Source organism: Antechinus flavipes, chromosome X (genome assembly GCF_016432865.1).
Source record: "Antechinus flavipes isolate AdamAnt ecotype Samford, QLD, Australia chromosome X, AdamAnt_v2, whole genome shotgun sequence".
NCBI lineage: Eukaryota > Metazoa > Chordata > Mammalia > Dasyuromorphia > Dasyuridae > Antechinus > Antechinus flavipes.
In genome coordinates, this window is record NC_067404.1 from 19,321,548 (window position 1) to 19,348,089 (window position 26,542).

General features: G+C 41.9%; 1 protein-coding gene across 10 annotated transcripts in view; it reads left to right on the forward strand.

The window, feature by feature from the left end:
- The window catches only part of LOC127543097 (tigger transposable element-derived protein 1-like), a 53,141-nt gene extending 33,212 nt beyond the window's left edge, over nucleotides 1-19,929 (forward strand). For 3 of the 10 annotated variants that reach the window (XM_051969116.1, XM_051969115.1, XM_051969120.1), the window contains 7 exons: nucleotides 1,964-2,241; nucleotides 3,553-3,592; nucleotides 7,343-7,520; nucleotides 9,235-9,305; nucleotides 9,750-9,876; nucleotides 12,495-12,596; nucleotides 18,112-19,929. In XM_051969116.1, coding sequence (XP_051825076.1) covers nucleotides 9,276-9,305; nucleotides 9,750-9,876; nucleotides 12,495-12,596; nucleotides 18,112-19,841 — 1,989 coding nt within the window. In that variant the 5' untranslated portion in view covers nucleotides 1,964-2,241; nucleotides 3,553-3,592; nucleotides 7,343-7,520; nucleotides 9,235-9,275 and the 3' untranslated portion in view covers nucleotides 19,842-19,929. The other 7 variants (XM_051969117.1, XM_051969121.1, XM_051969122.1 and 4 more) reach the window with 7 other exon arrangements.
- The last annotated feature ends 6,613 nt before the right edge of the window (nucleotides 19,930-26,542 follow it).

Consider the following 26,542-nt stretch of genomic DNA (forward strand, 5'->3'; position numbering starts at 1 on the left):
GAACAGGTATGGAACTCTTGGGGAAGGTAGGTGTTTATTCCAGAATTGAAAGGTGAGCCTGGATCTCTTGCCCCAAATCCAGTGTTCTTGGCAGGACCAGTAGGGAGGGCACCATAAATCTGCCCCCAGCTTCCCCAATAATTTACAAAGTTCTAAGTTGGATCTAGTAGCAGGTTTCCTTGCTTTTCCTCCTAGGAAAAGTGCCTACCTTCTCTGGAGGCCATCTGGAACCTGCATTTCTCTGTATCCCTCCCATCAAGGCACTGCCAGTGTCCCTCTGTCCAGCTCCTCACAAAGGGCCCTCTGGGATACCCTCGTCCATCCAACCTGGGTCATGATCCAGGTGAAATCTGAAATAACTGAGGAAACAAAAGTTTATTAAGCAGAGCTGGTCAATTATATAACAAATTGGGAACAGGCCTCTTCACATTGGTAATAGAATCCCCCAAAACAGGGGGAGACCGATTTTCATGCATTAAAAGAAAACAACAGGTCTAGCCCAGGATACAAGGTTAGATAATGTGATTGGAGGAAAGATTAGAGAGGGGTAGAATGAACAGATACAGTTGCCTGAAATCAGAAAGAAATCTCTCCCCAAGTGTCTGTAAACAGTCAAAGGAACAAGGGAACAAATCACTGATTTATCAGTAGGGGGCCAGTTTTCAGATAGGAGGTATGGGTTGCGTAAGAAAACTTGGCATCGGAGCTAGATCTTTGGATCTGACCAGTATTTCTAGTCAGCATAATCAAGGTCCTTGGTTAAGTGTCTGTGAGTAGCAGGGAGGTGTGGTCTGGCTTCCCAGCCACCCAGGGCTAGGCTCAGACGATGCAATAAAGTGTTTTTACAGTTCTCAAAACTGAGTAATGTTTTCTTACAAGACAGAAATTGGATTAGACCCACATAATTGAACAGAAAGAGAACTGAACTGACTCCCGAATTGTCACAAGATCGGAGTTAGGAGGATTCCCTCAATTCTTACAATTCTGTCAGCTAAGACAGGATTGAGGATGAGAAAGTCCTGTGGCCAGGGATGTAATAACAGCTCCAGGCTCTAAGTGATATTTCAGGGACTGTGTGTCCCAACCTCTTTGTGAGCCCAGCGGTAATGGAAGTTAGAAATCATGTAGTTTAATTCACTTGACAAATGATAAAACGAAGCACAGAAAAATCATGAACTAAAATTTGAGAGAACCTTGATTCAAACTCATCCACTTTCCCAATCCCCTGCCCCTTGCATTGCCTTTGCAGCTCTAGGGAGGGGTAGGTTGGGTTCTGGGTTATTGTAGGCTTGTGTCTTTATGCAGAAGAGGGGAATGGAGGCAAAGCTGATGATGGATTGTACCAAAAGAAGTAGGAAGTTTCACACACAGGATGCTCTGAGAGTCAACTGGTTTGAGTACTGCACCTTTCCCTTTCTGTGAAGGATGCTGGGACTTGTCTGAATCTTAGTGAGCACAAGGAACCCTGGAGTGTGGGGGCGGAGCTAGTAAAGATTGGGGGAGGGGAGAAACCTAGGGGGTCAAAGCCCCTGATAAGACTCAGTTACCGTGAGGAGTGGTCTCCTGCTAATCCATGGTATTTAAGTCCCCTTAGTCCCCAAAGATCAGGCTTCCAAAAAGATTGGATCCAGCAAGGGACCTCTTTAGTCCCCATTTCAATATATAGCACTGATAACAGTGATTTAAGAAGTACTTTACATATTTCATCTCTTTTGGTCTTAATGATCCTGGGAGATATGGAGTTATTACCCCATTTTACCGATAAGGAAACAAAGAGAACTTAAGTGGCTTGCCCATGGCCACTAGTGTCTGAGGTTGGATTTGAACTCAGATCTTCGGGATGTTCTATCCCCTCACTGGGCAACAGGTCTCCCCCAACTCCTCAGTTATGTTTCTTTGAAAACTTGGAGACATGGAAGCTGTGATTAGCCTTTTTTTCCCGTCTCGCAATTTTACGTTTCAGGTTCGGGGCGTCTGGTCCCAGCTGTCCGCCTCTCCCTCCTCCCTTCTCTTTTTCCCTCCCACCTTTCCTCCCCCTCCCCTTGGGCTTTCCCCTGAGCTGTGCTCACAGCCCCGGGCCCCGCCCCGCCCCCCACAACCGGATACCGACGTGCTCTGGAGAGCAGCAGTTCCCCAGCGGGAGCCGCGGAAGAGCTGAGGGCGCTGTCGCCACCCTCCTGCTCGCTCTCGGCTGGAGGCGCGTGCTTCCAGCCGCGCTGGCAGCTGCTTCCCCAGCGTCTGGTGAGTGTGGGCTCGGGCCTGGGCCGGCAGGGCTCGGCTAGTGGCTCTGTTCTTTGCCTAGCTCTCCTCAGGGAAGGTTCTCCTTTGTTTCGGGCCGGGGTCTGGGGGGGAGGGGGAGAGGGAGGGGTGTCATCAGGCTGGGCAAGCCCGTGGAAAGCGGTGGAGAACCGGCGCCTGGCGCCCCGCCCCCCTGAGCTTGTTCCCCTGCTTGGCTCTTACTGTCTTCGGGCCTCCTCCACCTCCTGAGGGTTCCTATAGGAGCGCACCGGAGGGTATCGGGAAGCTGCCCGCTCCCCTCCCTAGTGCTGAAGTTGTCGCGCGTGTGCCTCAGGCGGACTTGGGCCACGGTGGCTCCCCGGCCTGAGGTTGGGGCGCTGGGGGTGTCCAGAGGAGAGCGAAAGGGAGAAATTGGCGCCAAATGCAAACAAGGGGACCAGGGCTGCAGGGAAAGAAAGCCTCGCAGCTATTTTTAAATGCTGCTTGGCTGGACAGGAATGGGGGTCCTCGCCTGAAGTCCACAGAAGAGCCATGGCCTTGAGGTACTGCCCTCACCTCAAAACGGGGGTTGGGAATTTTTCAAAAACGGCTTGCCCCAAAAGCTTTAAAGCAGACCATTCTGTGACCCAGCAACCCCACCTCTAGGTCTCTATCCCAAAGAGGTAGTATGGGAAAGGATCCGCGTGTGCAAACAAAAGCAGCTCCTTTGCGATGGCAAAGAATTGGAATTTGAGGGGATGCCCATAAATTGGGCAACGACCGAACGATTGATAATGTGATAATGTGCGGGATGGGATATTGTTCTCTAATAAATGATGGTGGGATGCTCCCACAAAAAGCTGAGAAGACTTATAGGAATTGATGCAAAGGGAAATGAGCAGAACAAGGAGATCCTTGTGACACAGTGACAGCAATATTATAAGTGATAATCATTGTAAATAATGATCAGTTGTAAATGACTTAGGTCTTCTCCAACCATACCTAACATTGAAGTTATAGCGTCAGTACAATGACCCAAGTCAATGCAGAAGGACTTAGTATGAAAAATGTTATCGAAAGAACTGATGGAGTCTAAATGCAAATTGAAGTTTAAAAAAAATTACTTTTTTCTTGGGGTTTTATTTTGCAAAATTGCCCCTATGGATATATGTTTTGCATGATTTCACATGTATAATTGATATATTTCTTAGGCAAAAAAAAGGGGTGGGACAGGAAGGAAGAAGAAAATTAGGAACTCAAAATTGAAAAAAAATTAAAATAATATTAAATTATAAAAAAGTATTAATAACCAGTTTCCTTTGTGATCCTCTCCAGGTTTCACCACAGGACCCAGAAGATCCATGACACAGAAAAGGTAAAAGCCCCTGCTCTGCAAACCACATGCTATTAGTTCCCTTTTTTGAAGCACTTCTCACCTAGTCAGCAAACACTGACTGCACACCAACTTAATGTAGAGCACTTTTAGCAGCATCTGAGGATAGATAGCACAGTTCCCTTCTCCAAAGAATTTACATTATAGTCAGGGAGATGAACAAGTTGGAATAACCATATAATTCTGTGGATGATTATTAGTACTGACAAATGCTGGAGATGTTGAAAAGATGGAAAAATTATTTTGGAGAAGCTTTTACAGAGAAGGTGAAGTTTTTGATGATCCTATTAAAAAAAAGGATGCATAAATTTAAGCAGAGGAGAGAGAATGACTGACATAAGCAGAAGCCAGAATAGAGATAGCAAGAAAACAAGATTGGAGCAGAGCATTTGTGTGGGAGATAAGATTGGAAAGTTTGGTTGAGACTAGATAAGTAAAGAGTTAGAAATGCTTGACTATAGTTTGGATGTTTAATAAGTTGATAATTTTTATCTGGAATGACAGGATAGGCCTTTCTCCCATCCCCAATCTTCCCTTTCTGGGGTAGGTTAAAGTAGATTTGTATAGGGCTGAGGACCCTTGGGACATTTAGGAGAATTATTCTAGAGTAGAAGAGAGTAGTTGAAAATAGAGAAAGGGGAAAACTACTTCCTCTTTTAGTGTTCAGGATAGCTGAAAGAGAAGGTCATTTTATCTGAGACATGAAGTAGCAGCAGTATGCTACTAGAAAGAGAAATCAGTCTTCTCCAAAATGATGACAAGATAAAAACAAGATAAAAAGGGATGAGCTCAGGATATTGGACTATAGAATTAATGATATTTCTGAGTAAAACCTTCTGTGACTTGGACCAATTGGACCCTGTAACAATCCCCCATTCTTGAAATCTGCCTACCTATATATAGTACTTCTTGTGACCTGAGTTTCCTCATCCTGTGATAAAATACAGTTCTTTATACATATGTGAAGAGCTGGAGCATGAATGTGACGTGACATGATTCTTGACTCAAAACTAAACAGATAAGAGGTTAAGAAAGACTGCAGGAGCAGCTAGATGGCACGATGAATAGATCACTGGCCCTGGAATCAGGAGGACCTGAGTTCAAATATGGCTTCAGGCACTTAACATTTATTAGCTATGTGACACTTAACCCCCGATTGCTTTGCAAAAAAAAAAAAAAAAAAAAAAGATAATGCCAAACATAATCCAGAGGAAGATTCTGGAATTTTGCTGGTGGGAGTAGAAGTAACAGTCAGAAGTCGCCCTTTGTCCATAGAACTCTTTCTTATGGGTCAAACAAAAAAGTCAGATCCACCCTGAACATAATTGGGCTAATTATAAATACCAAAGGATCATCACAATCTTATGCTAATAACTTCTAGGGATTTTGAACATGCTTAGATCTAATAATAGCAATAATAGCTAGCGTTTATGTAGCAATTGAAGGTTTGCAGAGTGCTTTATGATTATTTCATTTGATCCTGACAACCCCAGGAAGTAGGTGGTACTATCACCTCCCCACCTCCCCCCCCCCCATTTTATAGATGCACACCAAAGCAGAAAGGGCAGTCAGCTAAGTGTCCCAGGCCAGATTTGAACTCAGGTTTTCCCAACTGTTATGTCCAACATGAATCCAAACATTTACTTAAAATGACTCCTTTATAGAGCAAGCCCATTTACAATGAATCTTGATCCTATTCTGTTAGGAACCTAATCCTCTGCAGATGATTGAATTCAGAATGATTCTTTGCCATTTCCCCCCTCTTAGAGCACTTTAGAGGTGGAGAGCAACATAGCATCTTTGTGTTAGAAGATGATGTACCTTAGTTTAGTCCTATATATTTTACAGATGAGGAAACCTAGGCCCAATTAAACTAAATGGCTTGTCCAAGTCACAAAAGTCAGTATGGGGGGGGAGGGATTAGAACTCAGGGCTACTGCCTTTAAGGCACCCCATGCTGCCAACTTTTTACTTGGTGTTGGAAACTTTCTTTGGGTATATACATGAACTCCTGGATTTGGTTGACTTTCCCTATATTCTTGTGATGGAAAGATTCTTAATCTAGCATCTTTGGACCCCCAGGTAGTCCGGTGGTAGATTTCAAAGGGTCCTTGAACTTGGATAGGAGGAAAATGGCAAGTTTAGTTTTATATTAATTTCCTTTGCATTTTATTTTTTCTTTTAAAAATAGTTTCATTTTTCAAATAACATTTTTTCAATTAATCTTTTCTTCACACTAGCCAGCCTTGAGCATAATTTTTTTTAAAGGAAAGGATAATAAAACTTTCAACATTTTATATTTTGTGCATTTAAAAACACCCTTTGGACCAAGGAGGGTCATAGGTACAACATTGCCAAAGGGAGCCATGACATTAAAAAGGCTAAGACTACCTGCTGGGAGAAGCTTTTTGTGACTGACCCTAATTAATCCTTCAATTCATGACTGTATCCATCTGTGTGGAAATCAGTGTGCCAGAGGCTGTGGAACATAGGCATAACGATATAAATGGTTTTACACAGATGGGACTTGCTCATGATAACCTCTCTTTGGGGTATATCCCCAGCAGTAAGGTCAGAGGCTATGTGTGATTAATAAATGTTCTTGCATAATTCCAAATTATTTTCCTGAAGAGTTGAACCACTTTGTAGCTACAGTATATTAGTTTGCTGGTGTCTTACACCAATTAGTTGTTTTTTTTTCAACATTTACTGATCAACAGGAACTAAGAGAGACAAGTAAGTAGACCAAACCAAAGACAAATATAAATTATTTTCGGTGTCCATAAACTGTTACTTTCATCTGTAAGAGAAGAAAAAAAAATCAAATGTATTTGTTGACTTTAGTATGGTAGTAATCAAATTCTTGTTTCTCTGACCCTGAAAAGGGCAGTATTTATTTTATAATCTCGTATGTCTCAGTACACAAGCTTAAAATTATGCTTTCATTGTATTACAAATTTCTTTTTTCCATTCTCAATTTAGTAACCATTCAAATCAATTCTCTAGCTTATACATAATTTTATATTATGTACAATAATGTTATTATATAGGATATAGTCATTATAAATTTGCTTTTAGATAATGTTTTACATAAAATCATTGACTCCAAATTATAATTAATTTAAAATGTTTATATCAATAATAATCAAAAGTTTTTGAAAAACTTCAAATTGGAGAGAATATTGCCAGAAAGCCATAGGGCTATAACCCAAGAGTTCTGGGTTTGACTTCCAATTCTTCCAGGAATCATCTGGGTGACCCTGGCAAAGCTCTCCATTTATGATGCGAAATGCCTTCCAATTCTATATTCAATGATGTGTGATTTCCTGTTTCCATCTGTGTTTCCTTTTGCTCTTTTCTGCATATTTGTCTTTTGAAGGGTTCCGTTGACTTTTTGAAAATCCAGAGGTATGGTTAGTGTATAATCTGGTGTTTTCATTTTTGAAAGCATTCATAATCCCAAGGAAGACAGATACATGGAATAGTGAGGACCAATAAGAAAATACCTGGTGTTATTGAGGAAGGTGCCTAGGTTTTTCTTCTTGTTGCCCTTCCATCCATAGGCCCAAGTTTGGGCCTATATATGTGTTAAATGATGCTAGACAGTGGTTGGTGAGGAAGGAATACATGCTTCCCTAGAGGTCTTTGGATCGCTGTAGGTAATAGTTGATGCACGCTCTGCCTGTGTTACTCAAAAATGATAAACATCTGACCCCAGTTCCATGATTCCAGAGCAACAAGGAAGACCTTCCACACTTAGGACACAGTGAGTGTTGTCTAAACGTCCTCGAACCTGCACGACTAGAGAATTTATCCTCCTCTTGCTTGGCTACCACTACTCTCTCCTCTGGTATCCCATCTTCTCTTGGGCTGCTGTTCTGCATCCTCGGAGTGTCTGAGAAGTGTTGACGTGAGTTTGCAGAGGCCCGGGGCAGTTACAGGTGGAATGGGCCTGGGTGTTCTTTAGGTATGTCACATGGCATGGGTTGTGAACCAGAACCTTCCTTACCAGTCTATGGGGCTTTTTTTTTTTAGAGGAGTCTTAAAATGCTTTATTGAGTTGTTTCAGCATCATTTTAAAAAATGAAATACCACCCACCAAGAAAATTTTCACAGATAATTTTGAAAGGGTGCCAAAAATCCTTTTGTATGACTTCCACATGATTTTCAAAGGATTACTACTATTATTTTTAAAATCCAAATAACATCAACTATTCTTTTTTCATTTATCAAATTCTCTAAAGATCGGATCAAACTTCTCTTAGATATACCAACTTCAGTTTTTGAAATAGTTTTATTTCTTGCTCTGTGTCTCAAATTTGCCTTCAAGTCCATATGAATGTATTGAACAGAACTAAAGTATAAAATAGAGATGTTCAAGAGGATTAGCACCTCTAGTGGCAGAGTTTACCAAGCCCTTTTCAGGGCTATTCATCTACCTTTAGGGTCCACCTGAGGCACCAAAGTCTCACCTGTGACTACAGGAACCTGTAGTATGTACAATGGCTACATCTCAGTGAACCCTTTCAGCAGAAGGGCTAAACCAGTTTTAGGGTAACTTATAGGACTCAGACCTGTCAGTGAGTTAGTGATATGTCTATTCCAAGCTTGCAAAGACTTTCCTCAGAGGAATGGGCAGATTAAAGCGATATGTTCCAACAGCCATGAAGGCAGCTGAAGCAGGCACTGTGGAGTGATCAGAGCTCAGTCAGATGTTGAAGAATCCAAAATCGTCTTCTGCATTCTGGGCCATCACCAGTCATCCACGGGACTTCTGTACCCTCTTTAACCCCAGCTGTTCTTAGCATATGTGGGAGGTGCCCTTGGTGACCCCTTCTTCCTCTCACTTGAACCTTCTACAGAACAACTAGTTGCTAGAGCTGGCCCTTGCTTAAAAGAAGGTATTTGCCAGGGGAGTTGATAAAGAATATTTGCTGAGGAGTTAGGAGATTGACATTTTGGTCCTGTGTCTGCCACCAATGTTGTGTCACCTGGAATACTCCACATCACACCTTCTTGATTATTTTCCTTACCATAGCATCATGTGTTGCCATTTCAAGGATAAAGGCACTGAGGCAAAGATTTTGTCCCTTGCCCACAGCCCAGGATTCTCTTCTGTACCGTATCTTGCATTGATTTATCCCTCTTGGGCTTGTTTCCTCATCTGTAAACTGGGAGGGTTAGATTACAATTCTACTATGGTTCCCTTATAGTTTACAGTTATCATCCAAAGGGATTTTAATCTTTTAAAATAGGTTTTTGTAATTTAAAACTAATTTAAAGCAAATACTTAGGTTTGTGGGGTTTTTGTTCTTGTTTTTGTTTTGATATCAATTTACTTTTACTGAATTTACTCACAACAGTTTGGAAATGCTACTAAAATTGGTAGAGGGATCCTGGTTTCCCAAACTCTCTTAACAGAACTCCTTTCCTTTCTTCTGGGAATCCCTGGTGAAATTTTCCACCTGAAGGGATGGTTTCTTCCAGAGAATTAAAACTCTATTTTAAAAGTAGGCTTTAATATGTGGTTTTGTCACTGGGAGAAATGGGGCTCTCTGGTCTGTGCAGCGAGGGAGCCCGAGGCCAAGCTTGATCTCACTCGTGGCTCTTTTCACTTTTCTTAGTGCCAACTACTCAGTAGGTTCTTGCCCTTCCCCACAAGGTGATGGTAGCTGTCCTGATAGCTGGGCCTCAGGTGAGCTCCAGTCCCCTCCCTCCTTCCCAAGATTCCATTGCTGCTGCCTGAGTGTTGGCTTGGCTCCTTCTGTCAACATCTCTCCCCAGCACTGTGCCATCCAGGGGCTGCAGGTCCCCTAGGAGCCTGGGCTCTTCCTCCTGGGTCATGGACATGGACTTGTATTCTTCCCATTTCAGAGATGGGGAAACTGAATTGTGGAAAGGTTGTGATTTGACTGCAGGATCTTGATCGGTTAGTGGGAGGGCTAGGAATGGAACCCAGGCTCTCCTAACGGGCTGTTCTTTGTCCTGTGCCATGCTCTGTGTCCCTCTTTCCCTCCACTCTAACATCCACTTGTGCACGTCCTCTGAGCTGCTGCACCTCACCCTTGCTGCCTGTGCATCTCATCCTGAAGCAGACTTCTGAGATTGTCCTGGGGGCAGCAGGAACCTGTTCTTTTAGGAGTTGGTGACATTTGAGGATCTGGCTGTGTATCTCTCAAAGGAGGAATGGGGGCTACCGGACCCTGCTCAGAGGAGGCTCTACAGGGACGTGATGCTGGAGAATTATGGGAATGTGGCCTCCTTGGGTAAGAACTCCCACCCACCGACCTACCCTCACCTTCCATCGCAGCCCTGCAGTTGGATGTTTTAAAAAAAACCAAAAAACAACTCTTTCTTGATTTCCTCATTTGGTATACTGTGGACATGAGAATGTTCCTTGAAATGCTATGTAAACATGAATTATTATGATAATATACTCCGAAATATAGGATTTTATATCTGGCCAGGAACATAAGGAAACTTGTTTTAGGCTAGTATAGTTGATAATTGCCAACCTATGGACCTCTCTTGTTACACGTATTCTTCAGTTCCCCCCCCTTCTTTTTAAAAGCCTTTGTACTAATAAAGGAAAAAATGTAACGTAAACAAAAATTTCATAAGCAATTGTAAGCTAAATCTCAGATATACCTAATTGATTTCTTTTACCGAGTTTAACAGGGTCCTGCTATTTTGCTCGGTTGTTTGTATGCGGAATGCTGCCTGTAGTTCTGATGATCACATGAGGAGTAAGATTTCAAGGAGCTGGTCCAAGGAAGGACAACTCAGATGGTCAAGGGGCAGGGCAGCTTCTGTTTGAGGACACCAGTGGGGTAACAAAATCATTGGCATTTTTTCCATCCTCATGCCCCATAGCTCTCTGTAGCATCTGACGCTGTTGCCTACCTTCTTCTTGAAATGAACTATTTGCTGGCACAGGATTCTCCTACTTCGCTGCTCATTCCTTTTTCCACCTCTGCATTTAGAAAGCACTAAAGATTGTGGTCTCAACTCTCCCTTATTCTCTGCCTTGGAGATCGCCTCTCCTCCCATTGCCACCCATATATATTTCTGCTTTCATTTCTGTCCTGTTTCCAGCTGCCATGTACACAATTTCCCCTGGGCATCCAGTTGTTATTCATCCTAATTCCACACGTTTAAAACAACCCACCATTTTTCTCCATCAAGCCATCTCTTTCTGACATCCCACTTGTGTGTCTTTTTTCCCTAGGTCCTCCTCCCACCTCCATCTAATCATTCACATTGATTCTTTCTTCAGAAACTTGCCGCGGCTTCTTTCAAAGGATCGGATTTCCTGACTGACCTTCCTGTCTCTGGTTAATTTTCCATACCATCTTCTCCTTTCTTCCTAGAAGCCATGTGCACCATGTCATTCTCATGCTCTAAAACATTTCATGGCTCCCCACTGTTTACAGGTTGCAGTCTGAACTCAGGATGAGGGCAGGGGCAAGGTGGCTTCCCAGGCTGACCTTCATCTTACCTTATTGCTCATCCACCAATCCTGGGAGGAAGCCAAATAGTTCTATTTGCCATTCCCCCGCCCCAATCGTAGCCATGCTTTCCTGTCTCTGTTCCTTTGCTTAGGCCATTCCCATTCTCAGGCCCACCTCTGAATTTCAGCCGTCAAGATCAAATGCCAACTTTTCCATGAATCATTCCTCATGACCCCAGCCAGAAGTTATTTCTCCTTCTAAATTCCCGGAGCATCTTTTGCCTCTGTCAGTCCTCTGACTGCCTTGTGTAATGGTAATTTGTGCATCTATTTAAACTCTGATATTAGGATCATAAGTAGCTAAGATGCGAGGACTGTGTTGTTTATGCTAGCATAATGCTTTGAAGATGGTAGGGATTCATTCAGATGGTGTGGGATGAAATTGCACCATTTAAGTCTTCAACGACTTGAGGACCGGAGGAGATATTTGCAAGGTTTTGCACCCACAAGAAGCACAGACATGGGGTGAGTACAGTCTCCTCTACCAGACCTAAAATTCATGGTAGGCAAGTCACCTTGGGAGTAATGAAAAAGTGTTTCTTTACTTGAAGGTAGTGAAATCCCATTATAATGAGCTTGATTTTAACAATGACAAAAGTAACATGGGAATTTTTACTTCATTAAAGCATGATTTCTTTGGTTTACCCTAAATCAAAGAATTTCAGATTTAAAGGAAGCCAGATTTTAAAATCTGTGCTCAGATTTGTTTCTCTGTGATCTATTGAGACTGACATGAGGAATATCAAGAAGTTGCTTCTTCATCTTGATGGATCCTTTTCAGCGGCCTTCTCAGGACTTTTGTGCCTTGGCCTTGAGGTCAGTGAAGCAAGTCAGATTTATGTTCAGAGATCTTCAGGCCACAGACATAGAGCATTTTTACTCTGTAGGATTTATTTGTCTGTTCTGTGAACAGATAGGAGTAGGCAGCTTTCTGAAGCTTGCCCTTCAACTGTGCCTTTCCTATCCTTGGGAGGCCCATGCCTTCCCAGGGTTCAAATACAGAGATGATCCAGTCTTTAGGCATTACCTATTATCTACCAAGGGGAAGTTGAAAAACCCAGTCCTTCCATTCTACGTCAAGACCTTCTTCAAATCCTCTACCCCAGCCCACATTGGATCCTTCTTTCTACTCAGGATATACATGTGAAGGAATTTGCCGTTCAGAAAGATCCTGGCTTGCTCGTATATGTCTATGTGTCTGTGTGTCTGTGTCCGTGTCCTGTGTGTCTGTCTGTCCGTCTTTCTGTTTCTCTGCAAATATGTCATCTGTGCAATTTTCCTTTCCTTCCACCGTTATCTGAACACAGTGACTGATTTCAGAATTCTTTTCGCTGAACTACTGTAGCTATGACCACCTTCTCTTCCCATAAGCAGGAGTTCCAGTTTCCAAACCTGTCTTGATAACCCAGCTGGATCGAGCAGATCTGCCCTTGGTCCTACATCTGTCCCACACTGAGATTGAAAACCTTCTTGATGGTGAGTGAGGAAAAAGGAATCAGAAATACAGGATCCAAAGACAGTGACAGCAAAATGGGAACGGGGTTTGTTTCTATATTGGATGGGAAGATTCTTTAGTGTCAGAAGAAGGGACTATGGGAACTGGCATGAACAAAAGGTTCCCCTTGTCCCTCTTCTTACACTGGTTGTTTTCTTTAGTCTAGCCAGTTGGTTCTCCTTCCTGTCTGCCCTTGCTGGGGCCTCTGTCTTTTTACCTTTATCCACTATTATTCCCACATTACACTAAGTTCATGACTGGAGAAGCAGCATGGCACAGTGGATGGGGTGCTGTAAGAGGCAGAGAGGTCAGGATTCAAATTCTGCCTCAGAAACTTCATAGCAATCTGAACCTCCTTGAGCCTAATTTTCTTATCTGTAAAGTGGGAGTAAAACTAATGCCTCCTTCCTGAGGGTTGTTTGTTTGAGACTCAGTTGAGAACCAGGTGAAGTGATAAGGCCTGGACCTGGGCTTTCATTAGTGTAGAGAGCTTGTGGTGAGGAATAGGAGTGGCGTAGAATATTAAAGTTGTTACCTGCCCAGTCATAAGACCAGTATGTCCCAAAGGTAGAACTTGAACTCTGATCTTCTTAGAGCTGGAAGATGAGCAATATCAAGTACTTTCATTTTTCATTTTACAGAATAAGAAACTGAGGCCCAGAGAAGTTAAATAGGGTGTCTGGATAGAGTACTGGGCCTGGAGTCAGGAAGTTCTGAATTCAATTCCAGCCTACAACACTTATTAGCTGTTTGAGCCTGTAAAGTGGGGCTAATATTAAATAGCACCTACCTCTTCCAGAGTTTTTGTGAGGATCAAATTCCTAGCTCTAATGGAGGCACTCATATAACTGTGTATTGCCTTCCTCATATGTAACCTCACTCAGGTTGCCCACTACACGCAGGTAGCAGCGGCAGAGCCAAAACTCTTAACTACTGAAGTCCTCTGATTTCAAATCCAGTCCTCTTTCCAGTCTATCCCTCCGTGCCATAGAAATGGGCTTGTGGATAAGTGAGTTAGAGTCCGCTGTGAAACCTGTGCTTGGAGAGGCTTAGGGGAAGAGCCTAAGCTTAGTCCAGTTCTGAAACTGTTAGTGGATACTCTCAGAAGGAAGTGAAGCTATTCTCTCTCAGCTGTTGATCCCTTTGGAAAAGGCTCCAATGGAAGATGCAAAAGGAAGTCTCAGAGAATCCAATTTCATTGCGGGGCACATATTGCAAAATGATTAGTTTTGCGGTTGGATTAGCAGGGAGGGATGCTCCATTAGTGAGAAGAAGAATATGTTTCCTGGCATGAGACTAAAGAGCATACTACACGTTTTCCCTTCTGAAGATCAGGGTTGGCTTAATGTTTTAAAATCTGTTGTAAGCCTGTGAATGTTGACTTTACCCTTTATTACTTAGGTGGCTTATGGAATATTTACAAATTTTCTGGGAAAACAGCCACACTAGGGTTCGGGCATTGTTCGGGAATTTCGTTCTCTTCCAAAGCATTAGACAGAAAGAATTGGAACTGACTTGGGTTGGTGGTTGGGGCACTGGCCTGGGAGTCAGTTATATCTTATAAACCTGTATTTTAATGAGCAGCTAGGTGACACAGAGGGCAACATGCCGGGTCTCGAATCAGGAGTTCAAATGTGGTCTCAGATACAAGCTGTGTGACCTTAGGCAAGAGGCTGAACTTCTGTCAACCTCAGTATTTTCAGCTGGAGAATGGGGATAATAAGATCACCAGCCCACCCCACTCTCTGACCACCCGGGGTTGTAGTGAGGAACAGATGAGATAAACATATGCAAAGCACTTAGCACAGTGCCTGGAGCATAGTAGATGCTGTAGGCAGGCTGTCCTCATGATTATGTTTTGCCCCAACACCTCCTAGCTGTATGATCCTGGAAAAGTTATATGCTTCACTTTCCTCACCTCCCAAATGAGTAGGTTGGACTTGTAGCCTCTGGGGTCTTGAACACTGCCTCATGACACTGGATCGATGCTACATACAAAAAGTATGATGACCACATCCACAGGCCTACTCTCTCTTCAATGGTTGATGTTCTCTGCCACCCCTTTATTCTAAACAGAAATTGTCTCCTCCCTTAGTTTCCTAGGAAACTTGTGGTTCTCTGATCTTTTTTATTTGTCTGTCTCCTTCCACTGTCTCCTTCTGCCCTCCCCAAATCTTTCACAAGCTGTTCCCTGGCTTTCCTGCCCAACCCTCTCTTTTCAACATTGTCTTCTTTGGCACTCATTCATTCTTTCCCTTCATTTTGGGCTTTTTGCATACTACTTTCATTTGGTCATGGTGGACTCCACTTGGTTCCAAGGGAGTGTACATAGCAATTGGCCCTTCTCAGATCGATTTTTCTTTTTTTGACCTGGTAAAAGAGGAAATTTTCTGCCTCATTTCTTACCTAGCCTTAATTAGTGAATGGGCACAGGCCTGCAGTCAAACTGAAACTTGTTGAAGACCTTAGCTTAAAAAGAGCCAGGTTTCCCCCTGCAACTGGAGCCATATCGAGCAGTCCTAATCTATATTTGGCCACTGGACCCAGATAGCTCTGGAGGGGAAAGGGAGGCGGTGCCCTCGCCCAGTCCTCCCCCTTCAACCCAATTCACTTGCATGTCACGTCATCACCTCCCTGATGTCATGCTCCTCTTTAAAAAGGAAGGACAAATATCTCTTGAGTAGCAGTAGCTGCCCCACTGGGGACTCAACTAGTCAGTTGCATTTGGGCAATGCAGTTCGCTCCTCCCTCTTTCCCTCCTTCTCTCCCTCCTTCTCCTTCTTCCTTCCTCCCTCCTTCCCCGCTTCTTCCTTCTTTTCTTCCTTCCTTCTCTCTCCTTCCCCCCTCCCTCTCTCCCTCCTTCCTTCTTTGTCTCCCTCCCCCTTCCTTCCCTCTTTCCTTCCTTCCCTTTTTCTTCCCTCCTTCCTTCCCTTCTCTTGCTTTTTCTTTCTTTACTTCCTTCCTTTCCTCCTACCTTCCCTTCTTTCTTTCCCTCCTTCCTTCTTTTGTTCCTCTTTTCCCCTTCCTTCCCTCTTTCCTTCCTTGTTCCCCTCACCTTTCCTTTCCTCCCTCCTTCCTTCCCACCTTTTCTCTTTCCTTCCTTTTTTCTCTTTCTTTTTGTCTTCCTTCCTTCCCTTCTCTTGCTTTCTCTTTTTCTTTACTTCCTTCCTTTCTTCTTTCCCTGTCTCCCTCCCTCTTCCTTCCCTCCCTTCTTCCTTTCCTCCTTTTCTCCTTCCTTCTCTTCCTCTTTCCTTCCTTTCTTTCTCTTCCTTCCTTCCTTTCTTTTCCTTCCTTTTTTCCTTCCTTCCTTCTTTCCACCATTTCTTCCTCCTTTCCGTTTCCCCTCCCTTCCTCCTCCTTCCTTCTTCCTTTCCTCATTCCCTCATTTCTTCTCTCACTCTTTTCCCTCCCTCCTTCCTTCCCGCCTTTCTTCTTTCTTTTCCTTCCTTCCTTTCTTCCCTTTTCTTTTCTTTTTGTCTTTATTATTTCTCTCTTTTTCTTTTATTCTTCACTCTTTTTCCTTCCTTCCCTCCTTTCTTCCTTTTTTCTTCTTTCTTTTGTATTTCTTCCTTTCTCTTTTTTCTTTACTTCCCTTCCATCCATCTTTCCTTCTTTCTTTTCCTGTCTCCCTTCCCCTTCCTTCCCTCCTTCCTTCCTTTCCCCCTTTTTTCCTTCCATCCCTCCCTTCCCCCGTTCCTCCTTCCTTCCCCTGTTTCTTCCCTCCTTCCTTCCCTTTTCCTCTCTTGCTTTTGTCTTTCTTCCTTCCTTTCTTTCTTTTTCTTCCTGCCCTCCCTCCCTCCTTCCTTTCTTCCCTGCTTCCTTCCTTTCCTCCTTCCTTCCTTTCTTCCTTCCTTCCTTCCTTCCTTCCTTCCTTCCTTCCTTCCTTCCTGTCTGCCTGCCTGCCTGCCTGCCTTCCTCTTTTCCCTGTCTCTTTCCCCCTTCCTTCCTTCCCTCCTTTTGTCCCCTACCTCCTTTCTTTTCTTTTGTCCAAATAGAGCCTTATCTGCAGGTGCTCTCCCCAAAGAAATATAAGAGGCCATTCTCTGCCTCTTTTACTTGGTCAGAAAAATAAATAAGATAAATATGAGAAGGATAACTTTCAGGGTTTCTGGCCAAAACAGAAACAGTGGCTATTTGTACTCACTGAGCATCGGGACTCAAACAATGACCAGTTGCAGCTTGGGCTGGGACCTACTGACCCAATCAGTGAGTGCGTCGTTTTGGTTTAAAGCATGGTCCTTAAAAGAAATGTAGCCCATAAACCCCAAGATATCTTGCAAGGTTTCCGGGATCAAAATTTAAATTTCTTTGTAATCTTTCTGGTTACATCTCCATATCTCTCTGCCCATTTCTCTGTTTCTGTTGTCACTATCCTACTGTAGGTTTTGATTCCCAGCCGTCTGGATTTTTTGCAGTAGCCTTCCATTAGTTTCCCTTTCCAATCTGTCCCTCATCCTGTTGTCAGAAGAGTTTTTCTCTATTATTCCTCTGTCTAAAGATTTTCACTGATTCTCCAGATCTAACAAAAGTTTCAGCTTGGGGCAGCTAGGTGATGCAGTGGGTAGAGCACCAGCCCTGAAGTCAGGAGGACCTGAGTTCAAATCTGGTCTCCGACACTTAACACTTCCTAGCTGTGTGACCCTGGGCAAGTCACTTAACCCCAAATGCCTCAGCAAAAAAAGAAAAAGAAAAAAAAGTTTCAGCTCCTTGATTGATTTCCATTCTTACTCTTTAAAGTCAACCAAATGCCACCTCCCCCATGAAACATTTTCTGATCTCTCGTATAAGAAACACTTTTATGTCCCTCAAACTTCGTAATGCATTTCTCTTGATGCAATTTCAGTAAATTATTTATATTATAAATATCTACATGTCCCATTCCCTTGCTGTACTAAAGATTCCAAGAGGGCAGGGATTATCTCTTATTCAAATTTTCTATTCCAAAGCCTCACACAATACCATACATATAGAAGCTGCTTAATAAATATTTGTTGAATCGAATCAGTTCTCTATTCCGTTTTTGAGATTGTAGTAGGCTAGAGAGCCCTTTACTCTCATCATGACTGTATGATCCTGGGTAAGCCACTTGCTGTTTCTGTGCTCGTTCTTCAATTGGAGTTTTAAGTTTTAAATTTCTAAGCTTTAGTTCCATATTTCTCTGAGATACTGGAGCACTGAGTTGTAAGCCAAGCCACTCTGATCATAGAATCAGAATTAGAATTAGAAGGGGTGGGGCCTGAGACCTTTTCGGAGCCAGCTGTCTCATTTTACCCATGAGGAAACCAAAGGGCAGAGAGATTCAGTGACTTGTCCAGAATCATATAGGTGGCAAAGAAGAATTTGAATCCAGGTCCATCAAGTACAGATCAAGTACCCTTTCCATTGTGCCATGCTATAGCTTGGAGGGGACTGACTCAGATAGCCCTCTAGTTATTCTTAGCATGCCTTAATATTACTCAGGCTTTAACGGAATCCATTCAATTTTTGTTTTGGCAGAGAAATTAGACACATTCATTATGTCTTCCAAACGCCCATCTGACGGTAGTGGCGCTTCAGAGAAGAAAATCCAGCGCAAATCTATCTCTTTGGAAAGGAAAATCGAGATAATCAAGAGAGTAGAAGCCGGAGAGACGAAGAGTGAGGTGGCCCGTTCATTTGGCCTGGCACAGTCAACCTTAAAATCCATTTTAAACCAAGCCGACAGAGTGAAGGCCTCCGTGCACAATTCTAGTAACCTCACTGCTGCCAAGGTGACCCGAATCCGAAGTAGTGTCATGGAGAAAATGGAGAATATGTTAAGTGTTTGGGTGGATAACATGGTACAGCATAACATGCCGCTAAGCCAGGCATTGATAATGCAGAAGGCTCTGAGTTTATTTGATCATTTGAAAGCACAGGCAGGTGAAGAATCCAGTAAAACATTTGTGGCTTCCCGTGGATGGTTTGAGAAGTTCAAAAAACGAAATAAGATTAATAATATTCGCATCATGGGGGAAAGTGCCAGTGCTGACATTAAGGCAGCAGCAGAATTTCCCACAGCACTCAAGGCTGTGATCGAGAGAGGAAAGTATTCTCCAAATTTGGTTTTTAATGTGAGTGAAACAGCACTGTTCTGGAAACGCTTGCCTTCCAGAGCTCTCTCTGAAGAAGAGAAGGATGCTGCTGACTTGAAAGCTGCTAAAGATCGTTTGACCGTCGTGCTAGGTAGTAATGCCTCAGGAAACATTAAGCTGAAGCCTCTCGTTGTCTACCATTCTGAGACTCCTAAACATATGAGAGGTTTTTCTAAACTTACTCTGCCTGTTATCTGGAAGTCCAACAAAAAGGCCTGGGTGACAACAGACATGGTTAATGATTGGATCGTTAATCATTTTTGTCCTGTAGTTCAGTGTTATTGCACAGAATATGGTTTTAAACCCAAAGCACTGTTGATCTTAGATAGTTCTATGGGCAACCTGTCAAATTTTGACTCGCTTCAGACATGTATTCCCCTTGAGGTCTTATTTTTTCCCCCAAACACAGCCTCACTTCTGCAGCCCATGGACCAGGGTGTTTTTGCAGTGTTTAAAGCTTATTATCTGAGGTGCATGTTTAGTCAGGTACTTGAGGTTAACAGAAATAATAAGCAGTTTTCAGTCAGGGAAATTTGGAAGGATTATAACATCATGAAGGCAATCGACAATATCAAAATATCCTGGGCAGAGGTGAATAGCCATTACTTGAGTAGTGTTTGGCGTAAAGTGTGGCCTGATTTAGAGAATGATTTCTTTGAGGTAGAGTCTGAGATTTTGGCCATTGCTACAGAAGTCGAGCACTTGGCAAAGCTACTAGGCTTTGAGGAGGTCACCCTCGATGATGTACAAGAGCTGTTGGATAACTCAGGAGACACATCCAATGAAGATCCCCAGTGCTTCCCAGAGGAAAAAGTCGAGAGCAAGGAGAATGAGAAGGAGCCTGCCCCAGAGCGAATATTAACAACGAAGGTTCTGTCTGATTGTTTGGCTGAAATTTCACATGCATTAGAGGTTTTGTCAGAAAACGATCCTGACTGTGAACGAAGCTGTTCAGTGAAGCGGACAGTTTTACAGGCCATGGACTGCTACTCAGAAATGCTCCAGGACAGAAAGAAGGCATGTCCAGCTAATTTGGAAGTTTTCCTAGAGAAACCTAACCCTCAACCACAAGAATCACAGCCAGGTTCATCTGCCAGCTTGTGCAACTCATGAGCCCTCAGCTCATTCTCCTGACAGTGCAGGGAAACAAGGCCAGAGTAAAAGCTGCTCTTTTGAGTGTGTGTGTGTCTGTGTGTGTGTGTGTGTGTGTGTGTGTCTGTGTGTGTGTGTGTCTGTGTATGTGTGGTGAGTTGTACATTTTAAGTCTACATGAATTTGAAAACATTGTTAATGTGCTTTTGTACATCACATACGGCGATTTTAGAATTAAGTGATCTTGACATATCATAATTCCCCTCTGTGACAACCTAAAACACAAGCTTAATCCTCTGGGATATATTCCTATGTAGAGAGCTGTACAAACTGAAATTTTTCCCTGGCCTTCTAGGTTGAAGTTCTTGTTCCTAGATGATGCTGATTGATTACTGAGACCTGGAATTCAGGTTTTTTTTTTCCAAAATAAACAGTGATCTTTGAAGCTCAAATTAGTTCCCTTGGGAAAAATAAATCACTACTATTTTTCTAGCTATATGTAAAGACTATGAGAAAAAAAGATACCACTTTAAGAAGGGCTAAGGTGAGGAACACTGGGCCTGTGAGCATATTGGTATAGGAACCTCCAAGGGGAAGGAACCCCTGTGCCAATGTCAAATGACTTGCCCAAGTTCACAGAGCCAATATGTGCCAAAGGTAAAGATTTGAACCCAGAGCTGCTTTAAGCCAGTTTTCTGTGCACTGGTACCATTTGCAGCAAGATATCCATGTGCATCTTAATATCACAGGTACTTGAATAAACCAACTAGATTTCTCCTACTTTTATTTGCTTTAACAAAATTTTGAATATCCTAGCCTCTGAGAAATCCACTAACTTTCAAGTATCTCTTGGGGTCTGAGCCAAGTACCTCATTTATTCATTGATTGAATACATTGATTGCTTCTTCTATATCTCTTGCAGTTTTTAAGCTTCCTGAATCATCTGTGGAAAGACATTTTGGGAGCAAAATTGTCTATTGTTCTTTTCCAGGTCATACCTACTGAGAATTGAAATGGTAGCTCTGCTACCCTAGATCTCATGAATTGGGAATTCCCTGACTTAGAGGAAAATTGGTAAAAGAGCAAAGTGTGGGATATCTTGGGTTCCTGCTGTATCTTGTATTTTTGTTCTTAACTCTCCGTCCAGTGTGCAGGAGTTCAGGGCTGCCTTAATGATTTTTTTCACATAGAAAAAATGATTTATCAAACCCCTTTGCTGAGAAAAACATTTCTCCTGGCTGCTGCTAGCCACTCTTCAAATTGCAAGGAGCAGCATTCTCCATTGCTTCGAATGTTTCTGTCTCTAGCAATGGTGTTTTACTCTCTTTAACAGAGTGTTTTGAAAACCTGTTTGTTAATCAGCATTATGTGGTATCAGAAGATGTGGATCTGAGGCCAGGTTCCACCACTTGTTATGGGTTGCCACTGCTATGTTATTTAGCCTTTTCAGTCCTTAGTGTCTTGACTGTTAAAATGGGAATGTTACTTGTCTAACCTACCTCACACTTTGAAAATGAAAATGTAGAAATGTGAGCTGCTATCATTACTGTACCTTACAAGTTTAAATCCAATAAATCAATAAATGAGCATTTGTTAAACACTTATTCTGTGCCGAGTAGTGCTTGATGTCATCGTCTTGTGTCTTTTTCTCCTACTCCTGATTTTTCTGACCTGCTTCTGCTTTTCAGAATTCTCCATGGTGTGGGATGATGTGAATAGATTCAGAATCTAAGGCCTAGATTGTGAATCTTACCAGCTATTTGACCATTCAACTTAACCGAACCTTGATTTGCCCATTTGATTAGCCAAATGAGGCTAATGCCTGCAAAATTTATCTCATGATATTCTCATGAGCAGATCTCTTTGCAAATGGTAGAACTCTACACAAATTGTCCAGTTATCTGTCACACTGAAAGCTTGTTACAGAGTTGATCTGTATTTCTGGGCAAGGATATTTAGCAAAAGGGCAGACCCAGTTCTTGTGTGATGTCTGAAAGCAGCCCTGGGTTCCAGTGAAGGCACTTAGTGATAGTCTTGGGGGAATGGTGGTGGTGGGGAGCATTCACCGCATCATAGTAATAAGCTGCATAATACTGACTATGCAGGAAGCAGGAAAGCTAGATGTATCACCAGATACAACATGGGTCTGTTGTGATACTTTGCCTGATTGTGCTATAGCAAATGAAGTGCCCCATGATTTGAACAAAACCTTGCTTTTCTGAATTACCAAAAAAATTGAGTTTGGTTAGAAAATTCAGCCCTGACCTGTATGTGCCAAAATGTTTGTGGCAGCCCTGTTTGTAGTGGCTAGAAGCTGGAAAATGAAAGGATGTCCATCAATTGGAGAATGGTTGAGTAAATTGTGGTATATGAATGTTATGGAATATTATTGTTCTGTAAGGAACGACCAGCAGGATGAATACAGAGAGGACTGACGAGACTTACATGAACTGATGCTGAGTGAAATGAGCAGAACCAGGAGATCATTATATACCTCAACAACGATACTGGTTGAGGATGTATTCTGATGGAAGTGGACCTCTTTGATAAAGAGAGCCTTAATTAATCAAAGATGGACAAAAGCAGCTACACCCAGAGAAAGAACACTGGAAATGAATATAAACTGCTTGCATTTATGTTTTTCCTCCCGGGTTATTTATACCTTCTGAATCCAATTCTCCCTGTGCAACAAGAAAACTGTTTGGTTCTGCACACATATATTGTATCTAGGATATACTGCAACCCATTCAACATGTAAAGGACTCTTGCCATCTGGGGGAAGGGGTGGAGGGAGGGAGGGGAAAAATCGGAACAGAAGTGAATGCAAGGGATAATGCTGTAAAAAATTACCCTGGCATGCGTTCTATCAATAAAAAATTATTTAAAAATTAAAAAAAAAGAAAGAAAGAAAATTCAGCCCTGGCAAAGTGCTCTGTGGGAAATGCAGCTGTGTAGCCATCGGTCTGTCTTCGCAAGAAGGATGCAAGTGACAATACCAGTAGACTGCTATTTCAAGAATCTGTCTTGAGGTTAGTATTAATTCTATGTTTCTTTTATGTTTTTTTTCCCTTAAAAATTGTACTGCTTATCAGCTTCTTGCTTTCTCAATGTGGGAGTGGGGTGGGGAAGGAGGAGGGGAAAGAATCTAGAACCCAGAGTTTTAAAAATGAAAGTTAAAAATTGTTTTTACATACAATAGGAGAAAAGTATTAAGTTAAGAAAAAAATAGAGGACAAAATTGGTAGTAGAGTTTCTATTATACTCTGAAAATGGAGGCGAGTGTGGCTATGCCTAATTTTTTAAAACCCTAGAAAACAAGAGTTATGACAATATTAGTAAGTTTCAGGTGGCAGGCTTCATGAACAAATTCTGTTTCCCAAGTTAATCATGTGAAGGGTTTGAGAAGGCAACCAGAGAGATAGAAAGCTCCTTTGTACTTGGTAGACTACAGCAGAGGGCATCTCAATAAACTTACTAGGAATACGGCCAAAGATTTTGAAATGTCATATAGACCTAAACAAAAAATACAAACGTACTGATAACCTATTTTCTGTTATGGTGGCATTTTGTGGGAGAGGAAATGGTTAGAAGCAAGGCTAAACCATTATGAATAAATCTGTCTTTGCCATCATATGCCCAGATTGTGATGGTATTCTGATGCTGAATGCCTAAGTTCTTAATAAATGGGATGTTAGAGATGACATATGTGGGGCCCCCTTGCTTCCTTCTGCTACCTGAGATCCTAAGGATATTAAATGTCACTTAAGATTTCTTCTGTCCAATTGGGACAACTTTGATCTGTGATTTCCTCCTGTGATTTTTTTTTTCCCAAGGTGGAGTTCAGATTATCTGCCCTTTTCCTGATTGGTGATTGGCAGTATCCCAGTTCTACTCTACCTATAACTAATCCTTTTAAAACATTACTTTGAGTAAAAACTTCTATTGGTGGTTTCGACTCTTACCAAGAATGATCACAGCAGTAATTGCTATGAATTTGTAGTTATTTGGTTGATAAAAGCACAGGGACCCTAGACATTTGCAGAGCATAGATTCCATGAGTTTGGAAATATGGGACTCGTCAGGTACCTACAATAAAGGAGAGGGAAGAATTTGTTGGAAGCCACATAAGAACAGAAATCTGGCTTATCCTGGAGTTCAGGCACCTAGGTGGTGCAGTGGTTAGAGTACCAGGCCTGGAGTCAGGAAAACCTGAGTTGAAATCCAGCCTCAGTCACTTACTAAATGTGTGACTTAGGTCACTCACCCTTATCCGCTTCAATTCCTAATCTGTAAAATGAGCTGGAGAAGGACATGACTAATCACTCTGGTATCTTTGCCAAGAAAATCCCCAAATGATGTCACAAGGAGTTGGATATGACTGAAAAACAACAACATATATGTTCTTTCTTTTTTTCATCTCCCTAATTCCTGTTCACTTCATAGTAAACTCTTCATAGCTAAGGTATAAATAGGCTTACTTGAACCAGGGAACATTTGTGTCCCTGATCTCAAAGAATGAGTTGGAAGGGATCTTGAAGGTGCAATGTAAAGGTGAGACATTTTGGAGCCAAAATTGATTTATTGCTCCTACTGTTTCCAAATTGGGAATGAGAAATCAGAATTCTTGAAAATTCCTGAAATCACAAGTCATTCTGTATTTTTCATAACATTTTATTTACAATATTTTAAATCAGTGACCATGATGATAAACAGTAAATTATTTTTTTTGTAATGATTTTAATAAAAAATTCAGAAGTTTTCTATTTAAAAAGTAACAAGTGCATAAATTTTATTAAGAATCAATATATTGTGCCAAAGATGAAATGGCTGATTTTATTTTTCTTAAAACTACTTTCAAGATTCTTCATACTCTACTTATCATTATGACTATAAATAGCAAGTTTAATAGTATTTAAAAAGAACTGTAGCCTATAGTGAATTTTGTAACATTGGAAAACACTAGAAAACATTATTGAATAATTTAACATTCAGATCTAGCAAGGTTAATAGCACTACAAACAATCATTGCCAATTAAAGGCTTATTTTTCTTCCAAAACTTATTTCTTATAATACCACCTGCCAGATTTGTACAAAGCATACTATGTGTATAAACTCATTATATATATTTTACTTGGAAGAATGACTCATATAATAGAACCATGAACATGCACCAATAAAGCAAATTGCAAGCAAGACTGAATAGACCATGACTGCTCTCCAATGTGCTCCCTTCCTGGTTTGTGGAAATGTTGACTTTAATCTATGACAGCACATCAGCGTTTCCTGCTAATGTTTTTGACTTGTATTCCTTTGAATTAGTAACGTCTCTATGTTGATTAGTCTATCATTCTCAAAGGAGAATCACAATACTTTCCCCTAATTTCTTACCTGATTTTTCTCAGGAATTGAAATTTAGAAAAACAAAATTCCCAAGAAATTCTGGGAAGGAATTTTCACACTAGTTACTTGTTGCTAAATTTGGCAAGCCTTGACATCCATCAGTGTCATGCCAAGTCCAACCAAAATCAGGTCACTGGGAAGTATTGTGCATGGCGTCACTATGATTCAGTAGAAGAACAGAGTAGTTAATACTCAATTACCCTTCCTCATCTTACAAAATTACATTTCAGGGGCAGCTAGATGGTGCAGTGGATAGAGTACCAGTCTTGAAGTCAGGAGGACCTTAATATTTCCTGGTTGTGTGACCCTGGGCAAGTCACTTAATCCCCAAATGCCTCAAGGAAAAAAAATTACATTTCACATTGCAGATCCTGTCTTAGTTGAGTTCTGTCTATTCCACTGTTGTACTGGCCCCCTTGGTCATCTGGTCTCATGACCCCATACTCAAACTACCTCCTCCTAACCCCCTCAATTCTGCAACCAATTAGTTCCCCAACTGAGTCTGCACTCTTGTTCTATTAACACCACCACCACCACCCTCCACCATATCCTTGAATTTTTCAATCAGCATCCTTTATACCTCCTCACTACCTTTCCTCTGAGGATACATCTTTTGTAATCCGGACAGAATCAAAAGGGGCTCTAGAGGCAATCTAATCAAACCTGTAACTGGAGGAGGAGACTCCCTTCTACATTTTTTTTACTTAATATTTCATTTTTCCAATTACATGTAAAGAGAGTTTTCAGCATTCATTTCTGTAAGGTTCTGTGTTCCAATTTTTTCTCCCTTTCTCCTTTACCTCCCCCTTCCCAAGACAATAAGCAATCTGATATAAGTTATACATGTACAATCATTTTAAATGTATTTCCATATTAGTCAAGATACAACATTCTTGACAAATGATTGGTTATCCAGCCTTTGCTCAAAAGCTTTACTGTGGTCTCACTTTCCTTTCCCAACAACTCAGAACCAGGAGGAAGTATGGACAGTCTTTGTTCCCCAGTACTGTACCACTGTCCCTCAATGACCACTTCTAAGAGCTGTCAGTTTGTGTCTTAGTTCATGGTGGTGTTCTCTAACCCACGCCCTACTATTACTCTTGGGGTCTTCAATATTCATCTTTCTAGTTTGATCACATATGTCCCCAAATTCATCTTCAATGACCTCCACCCCACACGGTAGAAAACTGTTTGGTTCTGCACACATATATTGTATCTAGGATATACTGCAACCCATTCAACATGTAAAGGACTCTTGCCATCTGGGGGAAGGGGTGGAGGGAGGGAGGGGGAAAATCGGAACAGAAATGAATGCAAGGGA